At 44.0% G+C, this 10,160-nt stretch overlaps 1 protein-coding gene across 8 annotated transcripts in view; it reads right to left on the bottom strand.

The window, feature by feature from the left end:
* PLEKHA7 (pleckstrin homology domain containing A7) overlaps positions 1-1,181 on the bottom strand; it is a 228,757-nt gene extending 227,576 nt beyond the window's left edge. For 7 of the 8 annotated variants that reach the window (XR_003514710.1, XM_027563388.1, XM_027563389.1 and 4 more), the window contains exons 1-3: positions 1,064-1,181; positions 871-947; positions 721-778 (exon numbers count right to left, since the gene is read on the bottom strand). Coding sequence is in view for 7 of the 8 variants with exons in the window: in XM_027563388.1 (XP_027419189.1) it covers positions 721-778; positions 871-947; positions 1,064-1,149 (221 nt within the window). In the remaining variant the exon portion in view is untranslated. The remainder of the gene's footprint in view (positions 1-720; positions 779-870; positions 948-1,063) is intronic. The other variant, XM_027563391.1, reaches the window with a different exon arrangement.
* Between the last annotated feature and the right edge of the window lie 8,979 nt (positions 1,182-10,160).

Raw genomic sequence — 10,160 nt, forward strand, 5'->3', positions numbered from 1 at the left:
AGACTATACTAGTGTTAGCGTCGGAAGGGCGCCTGAACTCCCTGGGCCTCGATTTCATTCCTGCACACCTAGGTCTAGGGGACCTGTCGACTGGGGCTCCCGAGCTTTTACGGAAAGCTGACTGACTACCAAAGGCAGGAGTCTTCGAGGAACGTAATTGGCCGACTGTTCCCCTCCCCACCCTCTCTCTCCCCCGCAGGCCCCTGCTTTGGAGCTGTGCGGAGTGCGGTTCCGACTCTCCACCAACCATCCGAGAGATCGCGCCCCAGAAGATAAAATTCCCCCAGACGAGACACCGTCCGTCTCTCTTCCTCCCTCCCGAACCCCAGCTGCTGGACCCGGATCAGAACTCCTACTTCTGCTCTCCCCAACCCCGGCGCGCGCCAGGTTCCTTGCAGCCGGAGACCCCAGTGAGGGGGTGTGTCCATGCCATCGCAACAGCGCCCGAATCCCGCCCAGTCGCGGTGTCCAGGGCGCAGTTTGAAGCCCCCGGCGCCCACATCGGGCCCTACTCCAGAATCCCCCTGTGTAGATACGGCCTCCTTCCCACCTTCCCCCTAGAGCCCGCCACAGAAATCAGGCACAAAAAAACCTCACACGAGTACGGCTCAGTGCGCGCCAACCCGCCGGGACCCGCGCGGGGGGAGGGATCGGGGGCGCGTCGGAAACCCGATCTGACCCTCAAGGCACAGGTACGGGCCCGGCGCCCCCAACACTCACTCGATGAAGTAGCTGGCGCCCTCCTCCGTGAAGCCCTCCTCCCAGCCACGGGGCAGGTCTGCGGGAAAGCGAGAAAAGTCCGATCAAACTTGGGCCACCCACGCGCACGCCCCCCCTCCAGGCGCCCCACTCCTCCCTTCCGGCGCCCACCTGAGCGGATCATGTGGCCGGAGTTGACGGGCTCCCCGGTGCGCGGGTGCAGCCAGGTCGTGTAGCGGAGCTGATCACTGAGGGGAGAGAGAGGTGCACCTGTTAGCGCCGCCGCCGCTCCGGGGGCGCCCGCCCGGCCCGCACCCCCGCCCGCCCGCGCCCCGGCCCGCGTCCTGGCTTTCCCGCGCCGCACTTGATGAAGAAGACTCGGCCGTCCCGGCACACGCCGTAGGACCAGTGCTCAGGTAAAGTGTCCCGCCCGACCGTCGCCGCCGCCATGTTCGCCGCGCGCGGAGCCGCCGCGGGGAGAGGAGGAGGGGGCGGGGGCGGGGGCGGCGCGGGCGGCGGCCGGGCGGGCTCGGCTTGCGCGGGCCCGGGCTGCGCCCCCGGGCGATCCATTGAGGCGCTGGTTCTTAGCGGCGCGGGCGCGCGGCCAGTGCCCGGGCTCGCCGGGTCCCGGCACCGCGGCGGGACTTCGCCGCCGCACCCGCCCTCCGAGGCGCGGTAGCCGCGGCCTTTGTCCCCGCGCCTTCCCCGCCCCCAGCCCGCCGCATGCCCCTTGGCCCCTGAGGCCGCAGCAGGGCGGGAGCCGCCTTCGGGGCGAGGCGGGCAAACTCTTGAAACAGGCAAACTCCTCAAATGCCCCTGTGAAGCCTACCGGACCCCCGCGACACAACTCTCCAGGAACTGTACTTCTTGTCTAAACCATCTAAATCTCAACAGGTTACTTCCATATTCCGAGCCCCGGTTTCTTCCATTGTAAAAAGTTCGCAGTAAATACCACATGGGTTAGGACGGTAGATCAAATAGCAGTGGTGTGAAGTGTTTAAATGGACCCTGGCTACCTATACGTGCTCTGTTAATCCCAGGTCAGGCATGATTTCATTTTCCCAAGTTTGCAGCAGGCAGATGAAGCTGGAGGGCATGGGTCTTCCCCAGACACACCAAATACAGAACCCTGAAGATGCGGAGATTAGTGATAGGTGCTGAAAGCCATGCTTCTTCTCTTCCATCTTTAGAAGCACAGATCCCACCCACCCCCCAGGCAGGGCCTCTAGTGGGGGCTCTGCTGCTGCTGCTAAGTCACTTCAGTCGTGTCCGACTCTGTGCGACCCCATAGACGGCAGCCCACTAGGCTCCTCTGTCCCTGGGATTCTCCAGGCAAGAATACTGGAGTGGGTTGCCATTTCCTTCTCCAATGCATGAAAGTGAAAAGTGAAAGTGAAGTCGCTCAGTCGTGCCCGACTCTTAGCGACCCCATGGGCTGCAGCCTACCAGGCTCCTCCATCCATGGGATTTTCCAGGCAAGAGTACTGGAGTGGGGTGCCATTGCCTGGGGGCTCTGGAAGCTGCTTTTTTTGTGGCCTAAGCCTTCTCATGTTCAGGTCTTTGCTCTCTCCTCATCTCATGAGGGTTCTCTCCCCTGACCTGTCTAAAGGAGACCCTTTCCCTCCCCTTACTGTCTATTCCTTTACCTCTGGGCACTTAGTTGACATTCTTATTTATTGCCTGTTTGTTGTATATTATCGAACACACCCACCAGTAAAATGTCAGCTGGATAAGAAGAGGTGCTTGTTGTGTCTCACTCACTGCCATATCCCCAGTTCCTGGAATAGTGCCTGACTCATGTATACAGTAAATGCAGGTTGAGTGCATGAAACACACTCCATCCTGACTGCCCTACACACCAAGAGTGGACAGAGAGGAAGATGGGCTCTGGGAGGGCTGTGATTGGTGGGATGAAACTCATCTAAAAGTGAAACTGTAGGCTAGATTCAGAAAGGAGCCCCACTAATAAGGACCTTGATCGTGCTAGTGGTAAAGAACTTGCCTGCCAATGCAGGTGACATAAGAGACACTGGTTCGATCCCTGAGTCAGGAAGATCCCCTGGAGGAGGGCATGGCAACACACTCCAGTATTCTTTCCTGGAGAATCCCACAGACAGAGGAGCCTGGAGGGCTACAGTCCATGGGGTTGCAAAGAGTTGGACACAACTGAAGTGACTCAGCAGGCAATAAAAACCTACATTATAGCACAGGGAACTCTACTCAATACTCAGTGACCTATATGGGAAAAGAATTAAAAGAATGTATATATGTGTAACTAACTCACTTTGCTATACAGTAGAAGCTCCACAACATTGTAAATCAACTGTACTCTAATAATTATTTTTTTTAAAAAAAGAGGGAATTCCCTGGTGGTCCAGTGGTTAGGACTCCATGCTTTCACTGCTGCGGGCTCAAATTTGATCCCTGGTCAGGGAACTAAGATCCCACTAGCCACACACAATGGCGAAAAAGAGAGAAAGAAAGGCATCTCAGATAGGTGGAATTCAGCTGGACCCTGAAGGACTGGTCAGATTTGACTGAGAGCACGCTGCTGAGAGGAGGGATGGGAGAGCAGACATGGGATTGTGGGAGGGGTATGAGATATGAGGAAACCATAAAGGTCCCTTCCTTGGGAGCAGACAGTAGTGTTGGGGACGGAGGCCCATATGAGATAAAAAGAGGGAGCTGTGTAATAGCGGAGGACCTTGAACACCTGTCTCAGGGCCTCCTGCCTTAGAGGAGACGCGAGCAAATCACAAGGGGAAAGCAGTGTCTTTGTTGTTAAACATTAATTTAAAAGAATTCATTAAATGGGCAAAGAACGTGAACACTCAGTTCACAGAAAATACTTTTAAACAAATGAAAAAATATTCAACCACCTCATAGGAGAGGTAAAAATGCAGATTTAAAATAAGGTAAGATTATTTAGTATCAGACTGACAAAAGTGCACATTGTAAAGAAGGACATTCTTGTTTATTGTTGGTGGGACTATAAAATGGTTGTCTTTTTGAAGGCAATTTGGCAACAGCTATTCTAATTTAAATGCATTTTTTTTAATGCATGTATCTTTGCCCTAGCAATTCCACTACTAGAAATTTATCCTACGTTAATGCTCACACAGGGGCATAAAGACATGTGTAATAGCGTATTCACTGGAATAGAGTATTCAATAGTTACAAAAGACCAAAAACAACCTAAGTGTCTATCCCCCCAAAAATGGGTTTGTATGGTGACAGATGTTAACTAGATATATTGTGGTGATGTTTTACAATATATACAAATATTGAATCATTATGCTGTACACCTGGAACTAATACAATGTTGTATGTCAATTACACCCCAGTTTTTTAAGTGGGTTGAATTATGCCATGCTCCTAAAATAAGATGCTATAACAGCTATTTAAAAGAATGAGATAGATCTCTATGTCCTGGTACAGAATAGTCTCTGAGATATTAAGTGAAATGCAAAATGCAGAACTGTGTATGTGATATGCTACTATTAACATATAGGGTACATCATGGCTGATTATTTGTGTCCCACCTTCAACAACAATATGGCATCCATCCACAGAAAGGAGTGCTTTTATGGGAGCTGTGGACCCAGCATCATATGCCAAGGGACCCAAGAGAAGTCTTACCTACATATAGTTCAGTCAAAACCTTGATCCCAGCGGTGGACCCTTTAGGAGCCTATGAACCAACTGTAGCCCCTCTCAGACACAGTCCAGGAGTCATGGAAAACACTGTCTTAGAAAATCACTCACAGACAAGAGGGTCTTCATGGAAGTTCAGGTTTGGTGTGAAGTTCCAACACACTACTGGAGCAAAAAAATACAAATTTGGATGCATTGAAAAGGGCAGTTAGTAAAAACTAGAGAAGGGAGATGCTCTTTGAAATGCAAAGACAGCAACTCAAAACTTATAGGAACATGAAAAATCAGTGAAACATGATACCACCAATGAATCCCAATAATCCTCTAGTGACCGATGTCAAAAACATGGAGATATGCAATTTACCCAGTAAATAATTCTAAATATCTCTGTTTTAAGAAAACTCAGTGAGCTACAAGAAAACTCAGAAGGACAATTCAGTGAAATCAGGAAAACAATGTATGAACAAAATGAGAAGTTTAACCAGATAGAAATAAGAAAAATAACTTAAAAGGTAATCACTTTATAGTGTAATAGCAATCGAATTATAATGCTGTACCAGAAACTTAGAAAAAAAGAAAAGAAAGAACCACAAAGAAATTCTGTAGCTAAAGAATACAATGAAATTAAAAAAAAATTTCAACAGAGAACATCAACTGCAGAATGAATCAAATACAGGAAAGAATCTGTGAGTTAGAAAATAGGAATTTTGTTAGAAGAATTGAAAAAAAGAAAAAAATAGGAATTTTGAAATTATCCAGTCAGAGGAGAACAACAAAAAAAGAATGAGAAAGAGTAAAGAAAGCCCACCTCATCTATGGGGTACTATCAGAAGAAATAATTTGTGAATTATTCTAGTTCCAGAGGGATACAGGGGCAGAAAGCTTTAAAAAAAAAAAAAAAAATAGGGAATTCCCTGGCAGTCCAGTGGTTAAGACTTAGTCTTCCAATGCAGGGGGTGCAGGTTCAATCCCTGGTCTGGAAGCTAAGATCCCATACATCTGGCATCCAAAAACCTAAAACATTAAAAAAGAAAAAAGAAGAAGCAATATTGTAACAAATTCAACAAAGACTTTAAAAATGGTCCACATCAAAAAAAAGTTTGAAAAATTAAAAAACAATGACTGGTGGAAATTCCCTGGAGGTCCAGTGATTAGGGCTCTACACTCTACCTGCCGAGGGCCCAGGTCCAATCCCTGGTCAGGAAACTAAGATCCCACAAGCTGTGCAGCTGGGCCAAAAAATAAAACATATTTAACAAAGTAAGTCAGAAAGAGAAAGACAAATACCATATGATATCACTTATATGTGGAACCTAAAATACAACACAAATGAACATATTTACAAAACAGAAACATACTCATAGACATAGAAAATAGACGTGGTTTCCAGGAGAGGGGTAAAAGAAAGGATTGGGAATCTGGGATTAGTAGGTGCAAACTACTATGTATAGGATTGATAAACAACAAGGTCCTTCTATATGGTACAAGTAACTATATTCAATACCCTGTGATAAACCATAATGGAAAAGAATGTGAAAAAGTGTATGTATATATATTTGTGTGTATATGAGTGAGTCACTTTGTTATATAGCTGAAATTAATACAACATTGTAAATCAAATAAATCAACTACAGTAAAACTTTAAAAATCAGTGCAATTCTATATACTAACAACAAAATGTCTGAAAAAGAAATAAAACACTTCTAGTCACAGTAACGTCAAAAGCAATAAAATACATAGAAATAAGTATAACCAGTGTTGTGCAAGATCTGTGCACTGGAAACTATAAGATTTTGACAAAAGAAAACTGAAAACACAAATAAATGGACAGATATCCTGGTCATGGAGCAGAAGAATTAATACTGTTAAAATGTCCACAGTACTCAAAGCCATATATAGATTCAGTGCAATCCCTATCAAAATTCCAATAGCATTTTTCACAGAAATAGAAAAAAAAATCCAAAAATTCATATGGTACCACAAAAGACCCTGAGTAGCTGAAGTAATCCTGTGAAAGAAGAACAAAGCTAGATGGATCACACATTCTGATTTCAAACTATCCTACAAAGCTACAGTAATCAAAACAGTATGGCACTGCCATTAAAGTGACACAAAAAACAATGGAACAGAATTGAGAGCCCAGAAATAAACCTCACATAAACTGTCAACTAATATTTGACAAGGGAGTAAAGAATACTCAGTGAGTAAAGGACAGTGTCTTCAGTAAATGGGAAAACTGGATAGACACCCCAAAAGAAAGAAATTGGACCCCTGTCTTAAACCACTCACAAAAATTAACTCAAATGGGTTAAAGACTTAATCATAAGACCTGAAATCATAAAACTAGAAGAGAACATAAGAAAGAAGCTCCTTGACACTGGGTTTGGCAATGATTTTTTAGATGACACCAAATGCATATGCAACAAAAGCAAAAATAAACAGGAATACATCACACTAAAAGCTTCTGCAAAGAAACAGTCAATTAAGTGAAAAGGCAACCTACAGAATGGAAGAAAATATTTGCAAATCATATACCTGATAAAAGGTTAATATCCAAAATATGTAAGGAGCTCCTATAACTCAATAGCTAAAAGAAATTAAAAATAGGCAGAAGAACTGAGTAGACATTTTCCAAAGAAGATATGGGCTTCCCTGGTGGCTCAGACTGTAAAGAATCTGCCTGAAATGTAGAAGACCCAGGTTCGATCCCTGAGTTGGGAAGATCCCCTGGAGAAGGGAATGGCTACCAACTACAGTATTCTTGCTTGGAGAATTCCATGGACAAAGAAGGTATACAAGTGGCCAAGATGGTCAACATGACTAATTATCAGGGAAATAGAAATCAACACCACAATGAAATAACACCTCACACCTGTTAGAATGGCTAGTATCAAGAACACAAGAAATAACAAGTGTTGGTGAGGATATGGAGAAAAGCAAACTTTTGTGCACTGGTGGGAATGTAAATTTGTAGTCACTATGGAAAACAGTATGGTGATTCCTTAGAATTATCTTATGATCCAGCAATCCCACTTCTGGTATATACTCGAAGGAAATGAAATCAGGATCTCAAAGAGATACCTGCACTCTGATGTTCCTTGTAATATTATTCATAATAATCAAGATATGCAAATAACCCAAACTGCCCATCTATGGATGAATGAATAAAAGCTGTTGAGATGAAATGTGTGTAGCAAGCAGGTATTTTATGATAAAATTGTGTAGTGCATGCTCTGTGTGGAATTCAGAGGAAAACCCAGATTCAGTGATTAACAATGCCAAAAAATGCAAGTAACTAGCCATTGTTCAAATAACAGTGGTGCTGTTTCTCTTTTGTGGCCTTTTAGACTTTTGTTGCCCTAAAATTCCATTTTGTTGGGAACCCATTTTCCACCTGGTCTTTCTTGACAGGGTTTTTTCCTACTTTTAAACAGTTTCTAAATAAAATTCTGTATTTCAAGAGAAAAAAAAATTCTAGTCATGAAAAAGAAGGAAATTCTGCCATTTGTGACAACATGGTTAGATCTTGAAGGTATTATGTAAGTGAAATGTCATACAAAGAAAGACAAATATGGCATAATATCACTTATATATAGAATCTAAAAAAGCCAAACTCATAGAAACAGTAGAATGGTGGTTGCAAGGGGCTGGAAGGTGGGGGAATTGGGGAGATGTTCAAAGGATACAATTAATCCAGTTATTATATAAGATGAATTAGTTCTGGGGATCTAATATACAGCATGGTGATTAGAGTTAACAGTACTGGATTATATACTTGAAAGTTACTAAAAGACTAGAGTTTAAATATTCTCACCACAAAAAAGAATTGGTAAATATGAAAGGTGATGGAGGTATTAACCAACTGAACTGTGGTAATCATTTTACAATATATAAGTGTATCAGATCAGCACACTGTACTTGTTAAACTTGCTGCTGCTGCTGCTAAGTTGCTTCAGTCGTGTCCAACTCTGTGTGACGCCATAGACGGCAGCCCATCAGGCTCCCCCGTCCCTGGGATTCTCCAGGCAAGGACACTGGAGTGGGCTGCCATTTCCTTCTCCAATGCATGAAAGTGAAAAGTGAAAGTGAAGACACTCAGTCGTGTCCGACTCTTTGTGACCCCATGGACTGCAGCCCACCAGGCTCCTCCATCCATGGGATTTTCCAGGCAAGAGTACTGGAGTGGGGTGCCATCACCTTCTCCATTGTTAAGCTTACACAATGTTTTATGTTGATTTTATCTTAATAAAAATGGAATATATATATATGTATCTATACATTATATACATATATATAAGTTACAGTCCCTAGATGAAAACACAAGAAAAAAATTAAAGTGATTGTTTTAGTGACAGCAATAGGAAGAGATTTACTTTTTCCTGTGTTCCTTTTTGTACTATTTGATTTTTTTACCATTTAAAACCTATTCATAGGGACTTCCCTGATGGTCCAGTGGTTAAGACTCAATGCTTCTACAGGTTCAATCCCTGGTCAGGGAATTAAGATCCCACAAACCATGTAGCCAAAAATAAATAAATAAATAGTTTTTTAAAAACAAAGAAAGAAAACCTATATGTACAATTGGCAGTGAGCCAACCCTGAAGTGGCTGAGGCCTGCTCGTGGAGTCTTGTTGGAGATAAACAGCCAGATTCCTTCCAATGACTACCTAGTGGTTTTCCTGCATGGATTCCTCCTCGTGAGAGAGTATACCATGCAGACTACAATGAGCTGCCCCAATTTCTGCCCCAAATGGTCACACTGAAAAAGCCCCCTGGGCTCAGTTGGGATTTCACATCTGAGTAGGAAGGGCCTCCCAGCAAGGCATTTTCATCTCCAAGGTGATTCTTGACTCATGCACACTGAGCAGGACTTCAGGAAGGGGACCAAGTTCTAGCTGTGAAGGATGTGGATTTCCAGAATGTTGAGCACAGCAAGGCTACTGAGATCCTGAAGACAGCTGGTGAAGCCAGCATGCACGTCTGCTTTTTTTTTTTGTACAATTATCATCATCAGAAAGACAGGACTGTGCACTAGAGCGTTGCAGCCCACAGCCCTCCATGGGATCTACCATGACAGGCTGGCTAGGCCCTGCACAGACCCTGGGGAAACTGCATTCTTAGCCCCTCCCTGACCCAGTGGAGTGGGGAAGACGGGGAAACAGACCATGCACTGAGTCAGCCAGCCAACTGCATCACCCAAACTGTGCTGCACTTTCAGGTACCTAGTTTTCTAGGTGACCTTCACTCCCTGAAAGGAGAAAGATGATTATGTCCAGGTACAACCTAGCCTGTGGAGAATTCTCCTAGAAAAGGCAGTTGACATTTATTGCATACTATGTGTTAAGCCTGGCATGCTGCAGTTCATGGAGTCACAAAGAGACACAGCTTAGCAGCTGAACAACAAATGTATTAGGTACTTACATATGTCATATTTTCATTAGATTATAGAAATCAGTAAAAAAAAAAAAAAAAGAATCTTGGGGGCCTTCCCATCCTATATGACTAGTTTCATACTCTTTGTAAACTCCAGTGGGACCCTGCTTTTTCTCCCTTACTCCCTCAAAAAGCAAAATGCATTGAGAGGGAAAAATATATCTGTATATTTTTGGATAAAATCATGCAATTCACCAAGAGAGCCAATAAAAGATACAATGCAATTATGTATATATACATTACTCAATAAATATCAGAAGATGTATTTGAGAAAACCATCACTCATTTTAAAAATCATGTTAGAATCTAAATGAAAAATAGTGACAATATCAAATGCTGGTGAGTGTTCAGAGAAACTGTCTCTCTCACAGATT

The sequence above is a fragment of the Bos indicus x Bos taurus genome, chromosome 15 (genome assembly GCF_003369695.1).
Source record: "Bos indicus x Bos taurus breed Angus x Brahman F1 hybrid chromosome 15, Bos_hybrid_MaternalHap_v2.0, whole genome shotgun sequence".
Lineage (NCBI taxonomy): Eukaryota > Metazoa > Chordata > Mammalia > Artiodactyla > Bovidae > Bos > Bos indicus x Bos taurus.